Consider the following 23,935-nt stretch of genomic DNA (forward strand, 5'->3'; position numbering starts at 1 on the left):
TTACATTCCCTCTATTCTATCGTATAAAGCAAGCCGTTGACCAGCACGCAAAGTTGGTAAGATGCATTTCTGAGTCAATCTGTCTGGGTAGTGAAAAAATAGATAAGAACATGTATGCTGGTTTAAAAACAGTTGATGTTTGGTATTGTTTTTTACCCCATTTCTATCAACGACTGGTGATTCACTTCTTATCATTTGTGGCCATGTGTTGATAGCCGATTTTATTGTTTTCCACTTGGATGAGTGTTTCTTAGGGTGGGTGTTAGCAAGCCCAACTGAAACGTGATGAGATAAAATACATTATTTACGTGCATGAAGTGTCAGCGTTTATTTCCATTTTACTGACGCCCCAGCACTCTTTCAATTAATTAAGAACATGGCTACAAAACGTGTCGTTACTCGCGGTGCTAACCGACTGGTCCTGGAATATAGCTTGCCCTTGTACACGAAATGCCGGAAATGAAACTCTAATTGCGCTGATAAAATATTCCTCATACATCTACACACCAACTTGCGACGAGGGGAATATATCATGACAAATACCATGACGAAACCACGAACCATGCGGCCCATTTTGATCGGATACCCTTCGTTCCACATGGCCTTAAGCAATGCAGCTTGTAGTTATTTGAATAAAAAGGGTTGGTCCCTTCGAAGGGCACATTTCCGATTCATTCATTGGCCTAAGCTTCCTGGTCAGCAGTGTCAACAGTACGTTACCACCACCGATGACCAGTAGGGGGTTCACTTTCCTTTGGATTACATGTAGCTGGGCCCACTGGGATTCGTATGATCGCATCTTCGCCCCTTCACCAATGCTGCTTTTAATAACTGTACCATAATAGTACTGCGCTTCATAGGCATGTAACGAACGTAAGGCGCATCAACGAAAGCGAAACCGGTGCACACACTGCATGATCGTTGTGCAACGTGCCAAACCTCGGCTCCAGCGCATCAAACTCTCCTCGCACCGGATGATGATGCTGACGATGAAGGCTCCCTTGTGCGTGCCTGTCTTGATGGATTGCGATTGGGTGGAAATTTAATTTAATTGAATTGAAGTCTTTGGCAGGGGAGTAGGAACGAGACATGCGGAGCAAAAGAGAAAGAGACGTCCAACGCGTGCAGTTGCGCTACCGAATCATGACGGCCATGAGGGTTGGCGTGCGTCGTATACGCGTGTTGTTGGGCAAGCAAAAAGGGCATAATTGAATCGTTCGCGCAGCATGCACGCGCACAACAGCAAACGTGCTGCAAGGGCGTTGACAGGGGCGCACAAGAAGCTTGCTTTTAATCCAAACCCTGCCAAGTTCCATGCCGTTCCACGATCGTTTAGCGTGTATGTTTGTGTACATGGACGCAGCTCGCGCCATGGCACTCTGTTGAGAAGAGAAGAACGAAACACAAACAAATGTCGAGGCTGAGCGACGCAATTGCAGCTCGAGTTTCTCGCATAGATGTTTTCTGTGTGCAATGTGATGTTGCCTTCGTGAAAAATGGCTTCGTTTGTGAGCTATGGCTGGGACATACGTTACTGCAGCGATGGAACGATGATAGAATCAAAACATTCTCTGGTGGAAGTTTGTGCCTGTGATGGCGATGAGGAAACTCTACACTTATTGATAAACTAATCTCGCTTCCTCTGAATATCGCCCCAGGGAAAACCAGCGGTTGCATGTTTGATGCTGTGTGATTCTTTGTGCATGTCTCGACGGATGATAAACTTGGATGAACAACCATTCCAAAGATGCTACCAGGGCACCAAAGTGTGGTCCAAAAAAATTGCATCAACGAGTGCATGTGATTTTCGCTGGAAACCGCGGGGCCATTAATCTTTGCCACACGCTTTTACACTTTTTGTTTGTGGTCTCTGTGTGTATGAGATCACTCCAACGCGCTCGAGCAGCCGTCGTCTGCTAGCTGGGGAGCTATTTCCTTTGTACGAAATCGGTTCACAGCCGCGGGAAACCCTCACCATTCACTGACGGCGACAAAGTTCAGGGACGAAATGTTTAATCGTGTTGGTTTGCTTGATCTTAATCGCTGCAAAGCGTCGCTTAAAAGTCTGCATTTGTTGCAGACAGCGTCCGGTTGCTGCTTAACTCCGATCGTAGCATGGCCGAGTCGTTCATTGTCGAACGTGAGTGGGGCGGATGTGTCCGGTCATAACATTGTGCTTCTTATGTCCGTAAATTAAGCAAATAATTTCGCAAATCGACGAGGACATATCGAGGAATGATGGACGGTGTGAGGTGTTTGACCATGAAGATGATGGTGGTTGTGCATTTATGAAGGTTTTTAAGATACAATAAAATTATGCTCGCAACGGATGCTGTTGACTTAAACTGCATAAGAGCATCCCAAAAATTAAACAACTATAAAATCAACATAGAAGAAGCAACAGCTGTTGAGCAGCTGTTCCCGTTGCCTATTCCAGAGGAAAACCTGCTCCGGATGTGGCATTATTCACAGCAGTGCTTAAGTGAGTTAATTCCGAGCCAGAGTCTTCAGACTTGTGCCTAGCGGCCAGCTGAGATGAGCGTTTTCCGTGAATGTAGTTGGCACAGAGACGTGGCGGTTAATGACTCAGCTGATTGTTGCCTTCGCGAATTTTTCATCAGCTCGCGATATTTGCAGAAGATCTATACGTCAAATTCACTTAAAAGGTAACATGAAATCTATCCTAGCGAGGAATTTCGATGTTGAATGTTATTACCTTTTTTTGCTACCTTCTTCTTATGAGTGTAGCTGTGGTAAGCATAATGAACTTTATGAGCCTAACTACGAACTACCTCGCTGGTAGATGGCAAATAAAAACTGCGGATGGCACGAATGAATGGAATAGTTGAAAGAACATACCTCCGGAACTATGGGATTTGAACATATTTCTTACCCTGGGAAGAATGTTTCACTGATCCCCATTTCTACTCCCCGTAGCAAATTGGAACGGCGAACCGGGAGGGCTAGTAGGGGAATAGATATGCTTTTAACCAACGCGAATGTTATGGCACAAGGAAATTGCGTTAAAAGACGACGCATATCGCGAGATTTGTGAGAAAATTTGCGTGGAAAACGGCACTACTCAATCCCATGAGCCTACCACGCATTGTAGGTCTCAAACCGAGAGTCTTTATACTTGCGAAGCACACGTTTTCGATTACCAACCAGCCGGACCGGCACGAAAGATGCGAATAAAAGACGATTATCCCATCAGGAAGTAGCGTTTGTGTGCAAACGCCCGAGATTCTTTTCTCCTTCGTGCGGACTCAGTAATCTTTTCAGTTATGGTTGGATTTTTTACACGATCACCCTGGAATATTGAGCTGAGGTGAAACGATAGCTAGATCATTACCGCCGCATGCCGCGAATAATTACACACCATCTGGTGAAGTGAGCTGGAGCTACGCATGTAAAAGCCGGAAATGAAGCCTCGCCGAAAAGTCTCGTTAATACAATTCTTCCTATATTTTTTATACATTGAAGTGATGTTTAAAAAGCTAAGGAGTATTTAAATAACAAATTTAAGAATTTGGATCATCTATCGAGGTCGTTGATATCGTTCAGAAGTTGTTTGAGAGAAATTGACCCTATCTTTATCGATACTTGTTGCAGTGTGTTGTCAGCTCTGAATGAGCTCAGAACGTATGTGAAAATCAAGGCAGCTGCTCGAATTAACATAACCGGTTGTAGAGTTTCGCAATGGTATTCGAAAAGAAAACGGTTACACTGACCCAGCTACTTGACCGACCTGCCACTGAGCGATAGGAAGCACAGAGATGATATTGTGTTGTTCAGGTGTCTTCAGTGGTGTTATGGTTTGTTTTTGTTCTGGTATGATCATGAAAGTAATTGAACCTTCTAGATCTTCCATAGATGAAATGTTTGCAGCTGAATGTATCCACCACCTAGGTTGTCGATGGATAAACAAACAACAAAAAGGTTTGCATCAGTTTGCATCAATAGAAATCGGTTGGATTGTCACCATTTTGTCGAAATGTGAATAATGAGGGCGCCTTCGTCCCAACATGGCTGTGGTGTTGTTAAGTTTTTCCTGTTGCTCTACTGAAATGGCTGTACTTTGCTTGAAAATAGCCATGCAAGGGAGTTGGAATGGAGTAACCACATCTTGAAGAGGGAACGTTCGTTGTGGCTTGGAAACCATGGCTGACAGGAGCTGTCGCATGACACTGTCAACCTGTCTTCGCTGGAATTCTCAGCTCTGCTGGCCGGGTTGTCCGGTGGGAAATGGTCAACCGTGGATGAAGACGATTAATCGAAAACGTATCGGAATGAAGTTTCTTGAAGAAGAAGGAGCACACGTACGTGAAGGAAAAGTGGTTTCCTTGAGTCAGTGAACGATAGCGACGTAGAACTCGTGCCATTAGATAAAGCAACCTTCGACGGGTCTCCGTTCGTGATCGTTCCCGTTTTAATATAATACCTACCTTCAAGAAAAATCTTACTTTTCTGCATTTTTTTCTTCCTGCTGTTCTCGTTATCACTATCTTTACCCCCGTTTGCTTCGAGGGCATTTACAAAAGTAAAATAGAATTGTAATGTGGTTTGCGTGCGCAGTTTCGATCAAATCATCAGGAAAATGTGGATTCCTCCACGTTACCACCATTGTACGAGGAAATGACGTTGATAACGGTTGACGGAATGTGGCAGGAACATTTTAACGTTCCGTACCGTGGGGCTTCCTCGCACCTTGTGGCGCCATGATAAAATGGAATCATGGTAGGGCTGCAGGTAAATAAACACTTCGTACAAAGCAGAGCAAGACTACTTCATAAGTTGCTGAAACGTGTCGTATTTTCAAATATGAGTAAATAAAACATATATTTTATTGCAATAGAATGTTTTTATTTTTTATCAATTTATCAAAGTGTTTATAGAAGTGATCACAAGTTTATTTTTATTTTGAGGTCAATATTTTCTTATACAAAAAACAATGAAAAATAAGATATAAAATGTCATTTTATTATGAGTGGAGGCTGTAATTGATTAAAAGAAATTACCTTTCGAATAATTAATGCGCACTACAGCACCGAGACGGGAGTGAGCAAATATGCCATGTAAATGTTTGTGCTTTATGTCCGCTTGAAATTTAATTCTTTCCTTCAAGCCGCTTGATCATTAGTCATTGTCGGTGGACATAACGTTCGAAGAAAAAAATCTTTATGATTGAAGGAGTTTGAAAAATGGCTGAGGCCACTGCGCATCCCTATTATGCAAAAGAGGAAAATTGAAACCCTATACACAAGCTGAGGCGGCTACGAGAAAAAGGGAAAAAAACTACTATTCAGGTGAGATTGCTTCGAGAGGGAAAGGGTTTACCACGTGGAGTCCGCCGACCTACTGAAAGCTGATTGCCATTTTTGGTCAAAAGACGAATGCAGTCTTCGAGGATGGCATTCGACAGATTGTTCACCAGTGGCATCAGACACACGGCTAAAGAGGCTTTCCGTTTGACTTGGCCATAGCATGAAGTCTATAAAACAGCGTTGATATTGCCAGGAGGCAGACCATTTAAGCATGAAAGCTGATATTTTTGAATTGGTTGGATTTCATGTAATATGTGCCTACAGGAAGCATTTGTATGTTGTTGGTTCTTCGTAACAAAAATATGTTAAACATAGGATTTAGATGCACTTCTCAGTGTAGGCAGTTTGATATTTATTTATGTGCCGTATGGTATTATGTTTCGAATAGCTTCTGTGATGGAACTAGGACTTGGTTGTCACTTGTGGGAGTGCGTGAAAAAAGGGCCGACCTTGATTGACAATAATCAATTCTATATTGCTTGCTGCAGGGCATGCGATTTTTTGGGACGATACTATGAAGCTAAATGTCATTCTATTTTGTGCCAGATTCTATATCTTGCTATTGTGAGCAATACCAGTGCTTAATAAAACGTGTATTCTATTAGAGTAATAGTTTGTATATTGCTATTTTTGATTTATTACCTCTTGCTATCACAAATAGAAACCATTATTGCGAAATTGCTTTGTGCTACTGATTTAGTCTACTTTTCTGTGCTCAGAAATTATTTCTATTAATGATTTCAACCTATCATTTCAACCTTTCAAGCTATCATACGTGAAGTAAAATTTTTGTTGTTCCTTTTTATCATTACTATATGATAGGCCGCTTTAGTGACTCGTGTGTGTGTGTGTATGGTAATAAACCATTTAAAATTGTTTTATGACATTTGGAACTGATCCCTCAAAATGATGTAGAATGAATACGTGGATTTTACAACCTGAAAGGAAAAAGTGATATTTTTATCTAAGAAAACTATGTGAATTCTTCATAGTACTTTGCCAAACATTTCCATGTTCATGAAACAAAACCTCCCTGCAGTTATCCCAATAGGGCGCTGAGCACGAAGGAGCATAAGCTGAAGGTCTTTCTGTATCACCGCGTTCTGTTTTTCCCAACAGCTCTCGTAAATTGTACGGGCCACACCGGCGCTCTAGAGAAGAACGTGATGGAGAACACGTATGAAATTAGTATTCCTTCTTAGTAGTTCCTAGTAGTACCTCTTCGGATAGCTGGGTTCCGAGATAACTGTAGGCGGTGGTTTCAACTGTCTCGATGACGAACAGTATCAGCAGATTTAACAACTGGATGCTGAATCCCTGAAGAATATTTTGTTTACAATCGTCTTTCTCTATGTTGCGCGAATACTTACCGAAACGGTAAAGTAAAGAAGCATGGAACTCCATATCAATACGCAGAGGATAATTTGCAGTAAAAAATTTAATGATGTCATCGATTCCAAAAGTTTGGCACAGTTGAGAGCGTCTTGGTGTATTTGAATTAAGGATGGGAGTTCCTGTTGAAAGGTTTTGTTGCGAGCTATTTCTTGTAACTTGAGCTGCACTATTTGAAAGTAAACCGTGTTATATTTTATGAAACTGCCGAGAGTTATTATTTTTACAGTCGCTGTCAAGGCACAAAGGTAGCAGGTTGGTATCATTACAATGCCGAAAATAAGATAGTCGAGGGCCGATGTACGAGTTGCCAGTCCGTAAAAATTTCCTTCCATATGCATATTGTATTGTATGGTTTTGTTAGGATTTCGCATTGAGCTGTAGAATGAACAGAGTGTTGACAAGAACGGTGCAAAAACGTAGAACTGAACGCCGTACAAAATTATGAAGAAGTAGATTTTGACGATTTTATGAATGAAACTGTGTTTCGCTGTGAGGAAGTTAGTGATATCAGCCGATGATGTCCGAGTGACTAAAAAAAGAAGAAGAATATTCATGATAAGGAATATATTGTAATCAGCTTCGAAGATGGCTCACTTTTTCTAGCAAATGCCAGTGTATGATCATAAAATTGTTCGATTTTGTCACCGTGTAGAAATAGGAGGAATGCGCCTCCAAATGAGTTTGTTTGATAAATCAATTCAGCTATTCCAATGATGGCCACCTCAAATGTCGGATACCCGAAGATGATTTTAGGAATTGCTATAGCGAAAAGATACGTTAAAATAACTGGCAGCATCCGCAATCGAATCTCCCGCTGTCCACCAATACCCAGCACTTTTAACAATTTCACCGGTAAATGTGGTGCTCCCGGTGGTTGTTGCAATTTAAAATAACACATTTTGAAAAACACACGTTCTTACTGAACCTTTGTGGCTATCGCTGCTTGCAAATTCCAAATCTAGCTAGCAAATCCTTGGATGTAGACTTGTGAAAAGATGATCGATTTAATCGGGTAACACACGGTGTTGAATGAAGGCAACGTTTGTAGAGCTATTTGTTATAGCTTTTAAGAGCAATAGTTGCGCAGAGATGCACATGCACATCAACTTATTAGAACATGAAAATATACTGCGATCTCGAAGTGTACTTTGATGCACACAATAATCGAAAAAAATTGTTAGCTTTTGTTAATGTTTACTTACGTTGCTGTTGAGAAATAAATTTGCTTACCTTCATAAAAATCTTGGCAATAACAATTAGTTCTTGTGTACGTTTCAACTGCTTAGAGTGCATTTGCTTTCTAATCTCCAATTGATTCGACGTTGTATGCAAATTGGCATTCCTGGCAAAATAAAAAAGGTAATGAGATTATATAGTTGTTTGAATATATTTAAATAAAAGAAATGAGTGCAACTGAACCTGATATTTTTATCCAATTATACGCTATAATTATACGTACTGGCAAATTTGCATTAATCATTAGGTTCCAGCACGGTTGATTTGTCATAATTAATTAAAAGAGTCTGCATGATGTTAACTTCACCATGAAGAATAATTCTTTTTGATATATAATTCACATTACGAAAAACTAGGTCTGGTTCGATGAATAGTGATGTTCATTTGCTTGCGACTACTTTTTTTTTATCCTGGTACCGAACATTTCCGAATAAATGTTGAGAGTGAGTGAAAGTTCTTTGTGCGTTACACCGTGGATAGATTTTTTCAACTCTTTCAAAACATATCTCTCAGTACGGTAAAATAGGAAAAAGTTGTTTTAACCACCTAAAAATGCAATAGATGCGATAGTTGTTCATTTAGATCAATAACTTGCGCAATAAACGAACTTTTCCAAAATCTTCCATGTTCAGCCAACAAAACTTCCCTGCAGTGACACCAACAGGGATCTGTGTACGATAAAGGACAAGCTGCAATTCTTTTTGTACCGCTGGACTCTATGTTTCTGTCGTGTGTACGTGTCAATTGCTGTCGTAAACTGCATGAGCATGCTAAACACGTGCATTCTTATGTTATGTTGAAAACTCTTTATGCGCATAAATACAAAAGTCTATCAGCTTTTGCAGCCAGCTCCGATGCGTGAAATATAATCTATATTTTTTTCTTTATTATTATTATAAGTTGATAAGTGGCTTTAGTGACTCGTTTAGTGTTTGATAAAAATCATTTCGTAATTGTTTTATGACATTTTGAATTGATCTCTTAAAAGCATATAGAATCAATACGTGGATTTTACAACCTGAAACGGTAAAGTGATGTTTTTATCTAAGCAAACGTTGTCAATTCCTTTTAGTACTCCGCCAAACATTTAAAAATTCATGAAACAAAACCTCCCCGCAGTTATTCCAACAGGCCGCTGAGTACGAAACAGAATAAGCTGAAGGGCTTTCTGTATCGCCGTGCTTTGTTTTTCCCAACAACTCTCGTATACTATACCGTCACTACGAGCGCTCTAAAGAATGAGAGAAAGCGTGTGTGAAATTAGTGTTTTAAAGATGTTGGATTAGGTGTCTTGGTCCATTTAAATTAAGGATTTGAGTTCTGTTGCAAGGATTTATTGCAGCTATTGCTTGCAGCTTGAGCTGGACTATTTGAAAGTAAACCGTATTATATTTTATGAACCTGATATAATCAATATAATCACGAAAATAAGATAATCAAGGGCCGATGTACGAGTTGCCAGTCCGTAAAAATTTCCTTCCATATGCATATTGTATTGTATGGTTTTGTTAGGATTTCGCAATGTTGACACGAACGGTGCAAAAACGTAGAACTGAACGCCCTACAAAATTATGAAGAAGTAGATTTTGACGATTTTATGAATGAAACTGTGTTTCACTGTGAGAAAGTTAGTGATATCCGTGGATGATGTCCGAGTGACTAAAAAAAAAAGAACATTTAAAGTTATGGTATGGGAAATATCTCAATCTGTTGCAAATATGACTCACCTGTTCTAGCAAGTGCCAGTGTTTGGTCATAAAATTGTTCGATTTTGTCACCGCTATGACGAAAAGATACGTTAAAATAATTGGCAGCCACTGGACATTTTGAAAAACACACGTTCTTACTGAATCTTTGTTGCTATCGCTACTAGCAAATGGTGATATCCTTCGATTCCGGGTAGCACACGCCGATTGAATAAAGGCAATGTTTGTAGAGCTATTTGTAAGAGCTGTTAAGAGCTACAGTTGCATCAAGATGCTGCAGTCTCAAGGTGTACCTTGATGCACACAATAATCGAAAACAAATCATTACCTTTACTAAATGTTAACCTATATTGTTGAGTTCTAAATCGGCTTACTTTCATGAAGATATAAGCAAACAGGAGTTAGCTCCTGTAGATTGAAAACGCTTTACCAGCTTATGGTGCATTTGTTTTTAGAGCCTACAAAGCAATTTGTCTACAAAATTGGCATCACTGAATAAAAATAGAGTAAGAACATTATATATTTGTTTGAATAATAATATGAATACAAGAAATTAATCTTCCCGAACCTGGTATTGATATCTAATTATCTGCCATAGTTATAAGTATTGATCCGTGGATTGTTTCTTTCAACGCATTCAAAATAGATCCCTTAATACGATAAAAAAGGAATAAGTTGTTTTAACCACCTACAAATGCAATGGATGTGATGGTTGTTCATTTAAAGGAATAATTTTCGCACTAAACGAACCTTTCCAAATTCCTCCATGTTCATCCAACAAAACTTCCCAGCAGTGATACCAACAGGGATCTGTGCGCGAAGAAGAACAAGCTGCAATTCTTTTTGTACCGCTGGACTCTGTGTTTCCCAATTGCTGTCATAAACTGCATAAGCCACACGTGCACTCTAAAGTTAAGGATTCGTTTTTGTAGCCATGAGACTCAAGTGAACTGGTAAGCTATTTCCTACCTCATCGGAGAGTTGATTTCCAAGAAAGCAATAACCAAAAGTTTCTGTTGTGTCAAACAAAAACAGCAAAAACAAGTTGATGAACTGAGTGTTGAAACCCTAAAATATAGTTTGAATGTATTAAGTGATTTGCACTCGGTTTCACGGTAGAAGTTGATTCTGACCGACACCGTGAAGTAAAGCAGCATAGAACTCCATACCAGAACGCACAGTATAAATTGCAACAACATAATTGGTGCAGTAAGAGTTTTCAAGAATGTTGTGCAATCAAGAGCACCTTGGTGCATTTTATGAATTGATTGTATTTTTTGCGCGATGTCATGTTTCCGGGATTCTTCCTTCAGCTTAAGTGTTACTAGCTCAAAGTAGATAGTGCAGTACTTGATAAGATTAAGTAACGATACGAGCTTCGCTGACCCGATTAACGAGCAGAGGTAAGAAGTTGGAACCATGATGACTCCATAAATAATATAATGATCCAGTGATGCCCGAATATTGAGCCCGTAGAAATTTTCCTCCATGTGAAGGATATGCTCGATGGAAGTGTCGTTTTCGAGTGCGTTGTAATACATCCAAACGGTTGAAAATATCGGGGAAAAGCTATAGAACGTCGATGGCATCAACAAAGCGACGAGATACATTTTCGTGATCTTTGTGATCTTAGCATGGCTCTTTGTAAAATATTCGACTACTGTGGGATGTTCTTTTAAGGCTGCCAAAAACAATCATTAGATGTAAGATAAAATTATTATGGTACCGTATACACAAACATATTCATTATGATCCAAAGAACATACCGTTGCTTGTGAAGTTTTCAGCTTCACGAACGAGTGCAAGATACTTATCATTGTATATTACTAGTAGCAGCACTCCGACGAACCGATTTGTTTGAAAGAACAGTTCCGCTAATCCAATGATAGAGGCTTCGAATGTAGGGTATCCATATGCAATTTTAGGCCATGCAATTGTCAGTACAAAGATCAAAAATATGACCACAAAACGATATCGTTCGTTTTGAACGTCGGAAACTCCGACTAAACGTAACAATTTTAAAACGACATCCGGTACCCCAGAGGGTTTTTCTGCTGTAACAAACCACATTGCTCACTTGTCGTTCGTCACTTTATAAAGGCTCTTCTGCCATAAGTAATGTTTGGAAGGTTTCACACTTGAGCTCACTACAATGTTCTGAACACATAAAACTACCCTTCTTGTTACTTGCAATTTGATTGAAAATGCAGCATTGACAAATTGAGAAAGAACAAGAAATTTTTACCTGAATGCATAGTTCAATACGAATTTAATATTCGGTGATTTGCAGTATATACTATGTCACTCTAGTTGGTACTCAAAATGCACCCGAGAACGTTGAATTAATATTGAGTTATGGCATCGAAGAACCACTAAACACAATAAAAATACATGATCTATTTCATTGCATATTCCACTGTGGAAATCTTTTATGAATGAAGCGACAGGTTGATTTGCAGTTGTTATGTAGTATGAATGGAATATGATTGTAATTGACGTGTTGCGATATGTTTTGAAAATCGATGCTTAGGACATCCTGACATTTTAAAAAACATCCTTCAGAACCAGATAGAAGGAGTAGGACTTTTTCACTATTTCACTAAACTGGGCAATGTTGACGGGGAACAATTTTCCAGCCGTTAGAACGATGGGCTTTTGGGACCGTTGTATGATGAAAAGAATCTGTTTTTGTATCAACACAGTCTGATCATATAAGGAAAGTTGTTCCAAAGCATCAAGGACTTGGTTAGCCTACAATTACAAAAAATCAATTATTATTAGAACATTTGTTTTCCTTATGGTTTTTTTACCTTTGTGGTTAGTTTTGTTCCAAATTGACAATAAGAATATGTCTCATATGTTAGAAGCAATAGTAGAAGTAATACATTTAGAATCTTTAACGTGAATCCCTGTGAAAAGCTTATAAATATAAAAGATCTTCCCTTGCGGAAACTATTCCCTAAGACAATATACAAACCATAAGTAAAATGTAGAACACCATGAGACACCAAACGGCACTACAGAATGTAAGCTGAATCATTAGTGCGAGACTTAGCGCGCGTTGTAGCATTTTAGCGCATTGCAAAGTATCACGATGAGTTTGAATTAAATTATTTAGTTGAATTTGGGATGCCATTGGTGGAAACTGTTGTATTTGTTTGGCAGTCATTTGAAACAGCATTGACGTGCTTCGGATGGCAGAAAAATCCATTACGTCCTTTGTGCACAAATGTAAAGACCCTGATAGACAAAGTACAATGACGGCTCCGAAGTATATCGTGTAATGCAGTGAGTTATAACGGATATCCATGTAATAGAAACTGAATTGAACGGCACTGATGTAAGAACTATATACATAAATTTTCATTTTAAGGAAAGCATACTTACTTTAATTCGGTTGGAATGACGTATTCCTCCCGTTGGCCCGTCTGGTTACGCATATTTCTAAAGCATACTAAGCTTGATGCTATACCAGGCATTCCTATGTATATAACACACACAGCCAGGAAATATTTGCTATAAGTTATAGCCGATCTGTTAACGGAGGTATTCGTTCTGATAAAGAACGCGTAATTTTCATCGGAATACGGTTTGTCGACACACGCTTTCAACATGTCCACCAGTCGGTAAAGGTCGTCACGTCTCACATACAATGCGCCCATCTGGGTGAAAATGTAACTCGCATACACTATTTCTGATCCCACTCTCACAAGGACTATCGGCTCATCTATATCCATCAAGAATCTCGGTATGATACCGAATATAAAGAAAAATATGAACTGGAACCAGAACCAGTAGTTGTGCTTTGCATTACGCCCTAAACCACAAAGTGTCAGCAAACGGCATCCAATGGGCTGGATGTCATCTGGTTGCTCAATTTGGAAAAACTTCATTGTTGTATCGCTTGGTTTAGTCAAACTGTGCATGAATTGAAGGAATATTCTCATTTTTATACCTCACTGGGAAATGAACTATAAATATGAAATGATAGTTACGTTAGTCCCTCGTAACGTGGTGTTCAAACATCAAAGAAAACATCTAAATTGGAATGAAGTGTTTGTCGTTGCTAGTGACACTATAAATATCATGAATGATTGAATAAGTCACCACTTATGAATCCGATTGATTGAGCTTAATATTGTAATGCTAATGACCTTAGCTATCCATAGTTGTCTTTGGTATGGATGCAATCACTGGAAATTTCAAACAAATGTGTTTGTTCTCATGATTAAGTATAGCAGTTTCCAAAGAAATAAGAATTTACCAGGGTATATTCAAAGATAATTTTAAATATTAAGTAACAAGTGCATAAATCTCAATTTCTCGCTAATAACTCAAGTTAGAGATAAAGAATGTTCTCTAAGCCTGAATAGTGGGTTTTTGAGAACGCTGATCCAAGAGATGGATATCCCTTGTATAAATATCGAGTGATGTTCGAACTTTTGTTTGAGTTCATTCATGCTTTGATCTGAACATCAAAAAAATACATCCCTTTGAGCATGTTTATCGGCTGTCGACTCTAAAGGAAATTATTTTTACGGTTTAATGTAAATACAAAATCAACATTGACAGTATATCTTGAGCCAAAGAATTGTTTTGCCAAATATATCTATCAATAAAGAAACGTGATTGTCACGCGCCACAAGAAGATCGTCACTCTTTCACTTTAGTGCGGTCATATGGCTGGGCGCGGCAAGCGGACCATAAATTACGCTTTTTGACTCCCATTAACTGCAGGCAGAGCTGTTCTCTAAATTTGTCTCAGGGTGGTTCTCGCGCATGGCGATCTTCAACATTGAGGATGAGGTCATTGCTTCCGCTAGACCCGTCGATGTAGGGGACAATTCTGCTAGCATTGGTCAAGTGGCGCGACGGTGTTGGACTGTCTGACATGCTTCAACATTTGCATGCGTGTGGGCATCATCGTGGGAGAGTGTGAGTGTCTGGCCGATATAGAAGAGTTTATTATTAGCCAAATTGGATGACCCAAGCAGGAGATGAGGCGATGTTGTCACCCACCCTATTGGTCGCAGCACGGAAGCTTCGCGAAAGATGCAAACTTGGGGTGTTTGTTCAAAGAATCTTAGATAAATCCTCGTATCTGGAAGTTATCATTTGATTTATTCAAACGGATGATGTGGCTCAAAGCGCATATACTTGCGACAGCTGCACAGCTGCACATTTTTCTGGCTCTTCGTTTGTCTGGATGAAAATTCTCTCAATTGCATTCAATCCCACAGTGCATTGGTTGGTACCGGTTTTTATAAGTTCCTCAATGCTCTAGCCTTAAGCAAGGTATGCTGACATCGTGAGTAGCATAATCAGGTGCCTTTCGTCAGTACAATTAAGAGTGCAATTTTTACACGCCGTGCGAGAAACCGTGTTCGTTCGATGCGCGTTGTTGGTGCCGTTTGCGTGGAATAGGTTTCGGCGCCGAAGGAATAAAAATGTGGACCGACTACGTCCTGGACCGACGGAACCTGATTGACTATCCAGTCTGTGACAGGTTGGTGTAGTGTGGTCCGCTAATTGACACACGCCATAAGGCGGCGTTTACTCGTTCGCACGATTAACCACAACCGAACTTTGAAGTTGCAGCTTGTACCTTCTCGAACGTAACTAATAAATGGCTGTGCGCGAAATAAAGGCAAAGGGAGCTCTCGAAAAAGACCGCCTATCGGAGGCGCCGTGGGCTGAATAACTAATAATTGGCTGAGGTTTTGCCGTGGGACGATCCGAGGGTGCCGTAGAAAATAATCATAAACCAGCGTATTGCTTAAAATTGTGTGTTTTTTTTCTCTCGTTGTTGGGAAATATTTCTTCGCGATTTACTTTTAATGTCTAATGAAGTTGATTGGCCCACTACCGATTGCTTCATGGGCGTTAGAGAGAATCTATTCGTGATATATTATTTAACCATGTTTAGGGGTACGTGCTTACTAGATTCCGACATGAGCAACCTCTTAAAGCAACCGTTTATATTGATTTAAATACACTATGAATGATATTTAGAGATCGTTCTTTGGTTTGTATCTCGTTTGCTAACTGCATTGTCTTCAATTGTGAGTTCACATAACTATGCGATCGTGGTTTTTAAATTTCGTTGCATTAGTATATCTAACACAGCGAATTAGTCTTGACAGTGGCGATTCATAATTGCATCCGCGATCCCAAAGAGACGAACGACAACACTGTGACCCACTTTTAAGGTTGGTAAATTTAATAGAAAAGAAGAGACGGCTGTCGGTGTATGTGGTATGTGATATGTTTCCCACCGGCACATTCGCACATCATTTCTACTCCACCGTGCAACTAATGAATGAAGGTATGAGATATGCCATCCATCATGCTCACAATATGCCTTCTGATGCGCCTGGGCCTTCTGATGGCATGATGGCTCGCTAAGCGAAAGTATGGCCAAACAGCAACCGACGGAAGTAATCTCGCACACACTGCGAACGGTGTGTGACACCGACGGGGACCTGCTGGAACGAAGTTTGGTTTCCGGTTTTGCAGGCTTAACTCTCACTGCTGTTCCATTTCCTGCTTGCACTGAGAAGAAAGTATGAGTGTCGAAGCGATTTTGATTAGCATAAAGCTCGGACGCGATGGTGGTGTAGTCACTTGATTGTGGAACCGCGGACAAACGTTCTCCCGCCAGGGGTGTATTAATATCTGAATTTCACTAATCATTCGCTTAGCCCCGCATTAGCTCTCTCTCTCTGCCGCCAACCATCATCAGGCGTGCTAATAGGACGCAGTAGACGTTGCGATGTTTGTTTGCTTAGCATTGGCGATTGGCGCACCCGGCAGGGGACACAGTTAGTCGTAAATTAATCGAGAGACGAATGCTTCACCCTTTTACCCTGTGCAAATGACTCCATTCGTCAGGTGCGTCATGCGGCGAAGAGGCGCTTTCGACCAATTGGTCTGAGCCTGAGCCTGAGATTTGCCTGAGCTCATTTTCTTTTGCCATTCCTAGAGCTTTAACGTGTTGCGGTTGGCTTTTATCTTTTGATGAAATTTACCCTCGACACCAGAGGGGTTTTGCACATTCAACCTCAAGGCCTATGTTGGTCTCAAGCATCTAGAAAAGACTTGCCTCTGGAAAGCAGTGATGGATCTCCAGACAAACACGAATTTGCGTTTCTAATCAGGTCGAGATTTATAACTCTTCACTTCAAGAGAAACTATAGCTGGCATACTAGTGTGCTACCATGGTTGATTGAACATGTTACATGGTTGGTAGAAAAAATGATGAAGAACGGTAGAGGTATATTCTGTTTTCACTCTAGTTTCTTTTAAGAAACCAATTTCGAGACACCCGCTACAAGCAAAGCATTTCAAACCAGAATAGCAATGTAGAAACGTTTGTTCGGCAAGATATTTTGAATGTGCGAACGGTTGTTTGGTAGCTGCTAGCTAATTATTTTAAGGTTGGTTTGTCATGCTTGAAAAATAGGCTGCTCGCTGTGATTAATGGAAGCAATTAACGAGCAAACGAAACCCAATCTAAATCATGTTTCTACAGATTCGGTAACGTACATTTACCGGTAGCAACCCAATGTTAACAAGCTGCTAAATGATGGGATTTAATCGCGCGCTTAAATCGTGTCTGATTTCAAGCCTTGTGCAAGAAGCAACGGGCAATTTTGGATCCGCAATCATTCGACTCGAGCGTTGGAAAAATCGCGAAACGTCGTCTGGCCGGTGTGCAGTCGACGATCGCAATTTAGCTGCGCTCAAGGCTCACGTCGTGGGCGAACAAGTTTCACAACAACGGGAGAATACCGGAGAAAAAGTGTCGGTTCTTGGACCGCCTTCACCATGGCCCGGTTGGTGTGCAGAATCAAGTTCACGCTCACTCGCTGCTCTCGACTTTGCGACTCGTCCCCGTTGTCAACTAGTTCGGGCGGTTCCCGAGGTCTCGTAAATCAATTCTTCCGCTTGTATCCTCCCAAAGTCTTCACCACAAGACTCGTCGTTCGACTGGTAACGAGCGCAGTTTGCGGTTGATGTAAATCAATGCTGCCGCGGCCCGCGTTGGCCTTGCGGTGGGATTATGTAACATGCCCTTTTTCTGGCCCTCTAGTGCTGTATCGTCGTGCAGATATTTCCTTAGGTTTCAGCGCACATTTCCCACTATCCTGGTGAGCCATCAGATCCATCGATTGGGCGGTCTGCTCTGTTCGATCAATGTGAACTTATTCGGATGCACGTGGAATCGTCGCTTTGGGTTGAATGAACCTCTTGGCCTACCATTTGAAGTGGGTGTTTGGCGGTCCGTCTTCTTCTAGACGGTTAGCCCGAGGACGAAAGACACTCCAAAATGACAGGCCGCCGGCTGATACGACGAGACACAAGGGCTCAAAAATAGAACGACGATGACACGACAAGAAGTGAAGATCTTTTCCGGTTCGTGTGCATTTCAGAACGAGCGTACGGTTGTTGGTTTAACAGCTTCTCTGGGGGAAATTAAACTCATCGGCACATCGAATGTTCGATTGGGTTTTCTACGACGCACCCACTCGGGAAGCGGATCTTAAGCGTCTTGCAACCTCGCTCATCTCTGCTCGTGATGCAGTGTGTCCGTTCAAACGATCCCTCGCGCTCGGATTGCTCGTTGAAGGATGTTATACCATTTTATGGTCTTTTATCGAACCTTTTGCTCGGAGAATGGTGCTGGTGCCGGTGAGAAGCCCCGGCACCGTCACACCAAGGGGAATGCACTAATTTATGGTTTGTGTTTGCATTTGTTACACACATGCGTTTAACTTCAAACTGGGGAGCGTTTGAACTGTACATTGTGGCGTTCCACACCACTCGTGGAGCATCACATGTGCGCGAACGATCACTAGAACTGTCTGCGAGTGCGAGATTCTACCGAACTCAGACGATACTGAAAGATAAACCGGTGTAGATCGAACGCCAGACAGTTTGCGGTGAATGTCTCGATATCGGAGTCGGCTATCGTTCAGCATACAGAGGTTAATCTAACAGCATGATGATGACCAGGATTCGATTACTATTTTTTGTACGAATTTACGTTACTTTTATAATGTTATTTAATTTGCTCTATTTGTTCAAAATCAACATACTTTGCTACAATATACCCATGCGCTAATGTTGTCATGTTTGTCCTTTCTTTACAGGTGAGTAAACGTCCTTTGCTGAATGACATTAAAGTTTCACGTGGTTCCCATGCCTTGGCGACAGTGGAAAACGGTGAAGTATTCAATAAAGTAGCATTAAAATTTCCTCCGTACTTTATTGGCTAGGTTTCAATTCGCTCCATTCGTAATGGCATCGTACTTTGTGGCGTGTCCTTCACGTTGAGGCGTCCAATCAAATGCTAGCGACAAGCGGACGATTTGAACACCGTGAAGAAGAACCTACCCAATGCGTCATGCTGGAAAAGTGACGGTGTGTCATTAGCAGCAGTCGATAATTTTCGAGGTCACTTCCCCTTCGGTAGTTTAATTCGAACCTACTGAACCGTGCGAACTACGCTCGTGTTGCGTTCGATCTATTTTCCTCCACACTAATCGTACACTTTTGTCGATCGTTTCGTTTTAAAATAACGAACGAAATTCAGCCTCTCGAGAAAATTAGAACAAAAACAGCGTTTTTTTCGAGTGGCAATTTTTAAGTCGATTCTGGTTTATCAACCCATTGTTTTCTTGAAACGCGTTTCTGTCAAAATGGACGCCATTGAACGTATACCTCGTTCAATATTTTGTTTTTATTGTTCTGGCACGAGCCTCGGGGCATAATTTTCATCTGTGTCGGGCTCATTTTCGTGACATACGAATTTAGTCAGCCCCGTGCCGCCCATACGTCGTGTTAGCCGAGCATTGCGTGCCAGTTGGGGACGCTTGACAATCAAATTAGATAACTGACACAAAATGATGTAGTTTTTCTGCGCCGGACGATGTTTCTCGTCGTCCTTCGGTGGGTACGGACGAAAACGAAAAAACGGGGGAAAATAATGATAAATGGTCTCGGACTGCTGTCCCGTTCCTGGCACGGCACGGCGCGATCAACCGGTAGGAAGTGTCGTTTTTCTCCCCCTTTTTCCGCACAAAACCGAGGAATGGGAAACTGAGACCGCGGCAAAAACCGTGAAAGAACAGTAGTTCAATTCGGGTCGGACGCCCTTCACGCACACATGGTCGACCGGGAAGGTGCGATGGGCGAAGGTCGGTAATTACAAAACCGTTACATTCACCTTCAAGCCCAGCCGCGCACCGGCTGGCTGACCGGCTGGTCGTCGTTCGTCACCTGCGACCGAAAGGCGCTGGTGAAAAGAGGAAAAATCAGAACAACGAAAGGCAGTGGACGGTGTAGCAACAAATGTATGTCAGAGCCCTGAGCTCCCGGCCGCGTGGTGCACTTGCCCCCAGCATAAACCGACCGTTCCGTTCGAGGGAAAGAGAATTGGAAAAACGACGGAAAATGGGCTTCTTGGTCAGTCAAACGTGCAGCACGAACGGGGAAAAACAAAACCTCGAGGGCTCCCGCGCACTGTTGGGGAGGGGTTGATCTAGTGGCGTGCGGGTTGTTTCGATTCCATTTGCATCCGGAAGTAGAGCAGGCAGTGAAGCCGTCGATGGGAAAACAAAACCATTTCACCCCGATCTGGCGTGATAGCCAACCGGGCTTGCCTATTATTATGGCTCGGGTTGCTCACTTCGTTTAGATGTGTTGAGCGTTAAGTTTCCATCCGAACGCCAGGAAGGAGTGAAGATTTTTTTCCTCGCCTAAGTTCAATCACCTCTTTGGGCGAGGAAATCGATAAAACGGAGCTGAGTCCTGTAGAACGACGCTTCCACGGTCAGTGACCTCTGATGCCACAAATAGCACAAATTTGTCTTCTTGTCGTGTCAGCGTGCAGATGTCGATAATGGTATCAATGTTATAGGGGGCAGTGTGTCCTCGTGGTCGTGGTATGGTGGTGTTTCCGGTTTTGCCTTACCCTTCGAAGGCATCAATTCATTCATTATACGGGTATAAGTTTTCGCCGAGGGTGGCTGTGGGAAAATGTCCAACGGGTGACATGATTAGCTACTTTTCATGAGAACAAATATGAGAGGGTGTTGTGATGTTGTTCCAGCGTAGTGTTTTCGTGTGTATTCTGATACCGGAACGCAAAATGCGTTTGCGTTGTAAGAGGCGAATCGAAGGATTGAAAAAACGTGAATCAGGCGCGATCGAACGGAAATCATACGTAAACAAGCTTCAAAAATTATTATGCAAACCGCGATGATTTCTTTAGCACGATCGATGTACACCTGGCCAGCAGATCGTGAAAGAAATGAAGGAATAAAACAATTTCTGAACGATCCGGATGTTCCGGTGTAGATTCAATGTGCTAAAACATATTAGCACAATTTGCACATTTACGTTCCATTGTTTGTAGCATCAATTGATGGCATGGAACTTGAGTGATTGGCACGTGATTTGATTCTCGGCGGGAATTGATATTCGCCGTAAATTGTATGCATAATGAAGTTCTGCTTGTCATTTTTTATCTCCTTTTTATTGTCTGCTAATTTCACTTTTGTTTCTTATTTTTCCACGAGCATAGATTCAGTTTCCTTTATACGACGGAAAAAGTCCAAAGCCTGAGTTTCTTGTTGCCATGTCCCTTTCCAAATGCACATCCAAAATGCACGCAAACAGTGCATTATTCGTTAGCAAATGTTTATCCAAGCAATTCACACAATGAAAGTACCGCTCTAACGCTCCTACGTGGCTCCGTTTGCCGGGGATGCACGAAAGGTTTTGGTGTAGTCTCTTAAGTTTCGACGAAATGGGATGGGGTTCGTTTCGGAGCCATTTCGATTCTACCACAATACCAGATGCTGCCGATATACGACCCACACCCGTAATGTTCCAACGCTGAGCAGAGTGGATTTCATATCCTACCCCAAAAAAACTGGTTTCAGAATTTCTTCTTCGTTTATGGATGGGTGAGCTTAAATATGAGTTCCTAATTTTCGTGATGAACCGTATGCTACCCCTGATCATCGATCCTTCGAGATGAAGGGAGTACGGGTTCGAATGAAATGGACCAAACGTGCCTCAGGCCGCGCGAGTTCAAGATAAGACGATTTAGGGGTTAAGGACTGCGATCTATTTGCTCTAGGGGAAACGCATTTTCGTGACCAACGGTCGAGCCGTGGTCATTAGGATCTCTGTGCGGTTGGTTTAACCATGTGGGCGGTTGATAATTACGACAGAGCTTGCATTAGAAAGATGCGCTAGATGGTCTTTTCGGGTGCTTCGTCATAGAAAGCAATTTGAAGCGCACAAAATACGTTTCGGTGAGAAAATCCACGAACAAATTTCTCACGAACTCTGATGCTCTCGAAGCTTGCAGGTAGTTCGTTGAATGGGATATAAATCGTATGAAATAAAACTTACGCAAATAAAGCATTGAATGTTTAAAAAAAACTCGTAACAGCCAACATTGCACATTGTTGAGCTCAATTCGGGAATTACCGGTTGTTGATTGGTAAATCAAATTAAAGAAGTTACAACAAACATTCGGTTTATGCTGGTTTTTTCTCATAAGAATAAAAACCGTAGATCCGCTGAAAGCGGTTAGCATCGGTAGAGACTATCTTGAACGGTTTGTGTGTATGTTAAGTCTACCGCAACCTAGTTTCAAAAATAATCCTCACGTAATACGCGAGAACGTGAGACGACAGGTAGCAGTGGAAGTATGGGAAGTACTTTGAATGCTATGAGGTCATTTTCCCGCTTTCGATATCTTTTCTCAGCGTTTCCGTCACATTTGCGAGCGGTTCGCTCGACGGTGGACGCATTTTCGGTGGCGTCGTCTTCGACATCGTCACACACACCCGAAAGCCATGCTCTTCACCGTCAAATGTGCCAAGATTCTTCTGGCGTTGAGCGATTTGTGGTCATCGTCCTCGTTGTCGACGCGGCACACTTCCGATGTCGTGACACGCAGCAGCGGCCCTTTTTTTCTGACTCATTTACGGCCAGCGTACGATGCTGCTAGTGTGCTCTGATTTTCACCGTGCCAGAGCGCGCTATCCCATACTATGATTTGTAGCGTGTATCATAGCCGGTGAAAAATGCCACCCAACTTAGCACGGGCTTGAAATGGTCGGTTTGCTTCGTGCGTGCGAAACATCTGAGCGATTTGCCGGAGCACACGAAAGGCGCAGAGCAAGCATGCGGCATTTCTTTTGAGAATTTCTCTTCCCCGTGGTCGATGCTGTGGTTTTAGTTTTCGCTACGATTCATGAAAGTCACTTGCTCACTCATACGCATCGTTTTTTGCTAAGCCGGGGATTATTGTTAGACCAGCTTTGTGAGGTGAAAAGATAGTAGATGCTTTCCACTTGCTTTTTCTGTTCTTTTCCTACAACATTTCAATCAAGCTACCACTGCAGCATTATCATTGTGCTTGGGGTAAAAAATCATGCTATAACTTGGCTTCTGGGACTTTATTATAAAGAAAAATATCATGTACTTCCTCGTACGTTCATTTTTCGATCACGCTCATAACAACTCTAATCCGTTTCACACTACGGTCTGCGGTCAGTTTTTCCTGGGAAGGGCTAGAAATTTATAAATTACCCATGAGCTCATTTTTTCCCGTGCTTAGAGACTACGGACAGTGAGCCACCGTAGCCGATGGTGACATGTTTCCACCGTGGCGTGGAAATAGGTACGGCCTTTTATTTGTAGCTCACTCATGGTGCCTGTGGATCACTACGAAACAAGTTGGTATGTTGGGATCGATCGACTTGTTCCATCAGCTTCGATCGATGAAATCGGCATTCCTGAGGTTTCCTCGGGCGTGTAAAACGCACTTAGCAGGGCTTCAAAATGCATTGCAATGCTTTGAATTGAACAAACATGGAACAAGAGGCAGGCATCAGAGATAATGGTTTATCTGAAATGATAGGAAGATGTTTGGGCTTGTTGGAGAAAGTTAAGAATTGCGGTTGGAACCATGCGGATACGTTACGTGCCGCACTGACCACAGTTGATCGCAATAATAATTGACGCGGTTTTCCCTGACATTCCGTGCCATTTAACATAGCTTTGAAATGGAACTAGAGAAGCACGTTTTTCCTGAATGCTGACTCGTTTTGCCCTTGTGTTCCATACGAGTTGTTGAAAATGTAATCTGGTTTCTGGTTCGTCAGATATCCGATTAAACAAGTACTGAGGTGGTCGTTAGTTTTTTATTTCATTTTACCGGAAGATATTCTTCAACAAAGCATTGCTGCC

At 41.8% G+C, this 23,935-nt stretch overlaps 2 protein-coding genes across 2 annotated transcripts in view; one reads left to right on the plus strand and one right to left on the minus strand.

The window, feature by feature from the left end:
- Nucleotides 1-23,935, plus strand: part of LOC128726258 (klarsicht protein) — a 108,450-nt gene that overhangs the window by 16,697 nt on the left and 67,818 nt on the right. The gene's annotated exons all lie outside the window — the stretch shown is intronic.
- LOC128726259 (odorant receptor 7a-like) lies at nucleotides 12,206-12,842 on the minus strand. The gene is made up of 3 exons (XM_053820056.1): nucleotides 12,639-12,842; nucleotides 12,472-12,570; nucleotides 12,206-12,412 (listed from the first exon to the last, which is right to left on the minus strand). Exons 1-3 carry the CDS (start codon nucleotides 12,840-12,842, stop codon nucleotides 12,206-12,208), a joined length of 510 nt encoding a protein of 169 aa, XP_053676031.1.

The sequence above is a fragment of the Anopheles nili genome, chromosome 3 (assembly GCF_943737925.1).
Source record: "Anopheles nili chromosome 3, idAnoNiliSN_F5_01, whole genome shotgun sequence".
NCBI classification, from domain to species: domain Eukaryota; kingdom Metazoa; phylum Arthropoda; class Insecta; order Diptera; family Culicidae; genus Anopheles; species Anopheles nili.

What these genes read in the sequence shown, in the direction of transcription:
- LOC128726259 (XM_053820056.1), bottom strand. Translation starts at nt 12,842, where the DNA reads ATGCTGTTTCAAATGACTGCCAAACAAATACAACAGTTTCCACCAATG. An exon ending in TGTTCTACATTTTACTTATG is followed by an intron (nt 12,571 to 12,638) that starts GTTTGTATATTG and finishes AGCTTTTCACAG; the next exon opens with GGATTCACGTTAAAGATTCT. An exon ending in GAACAAAACTAACCACAAAG is followed by an intron (nt 12,413 to 12,471) that starts GTAAAAAAACCA and finishes TTGTAATTGTAG; the next exon opens with GCTAACCAAGTCCTTGATGC.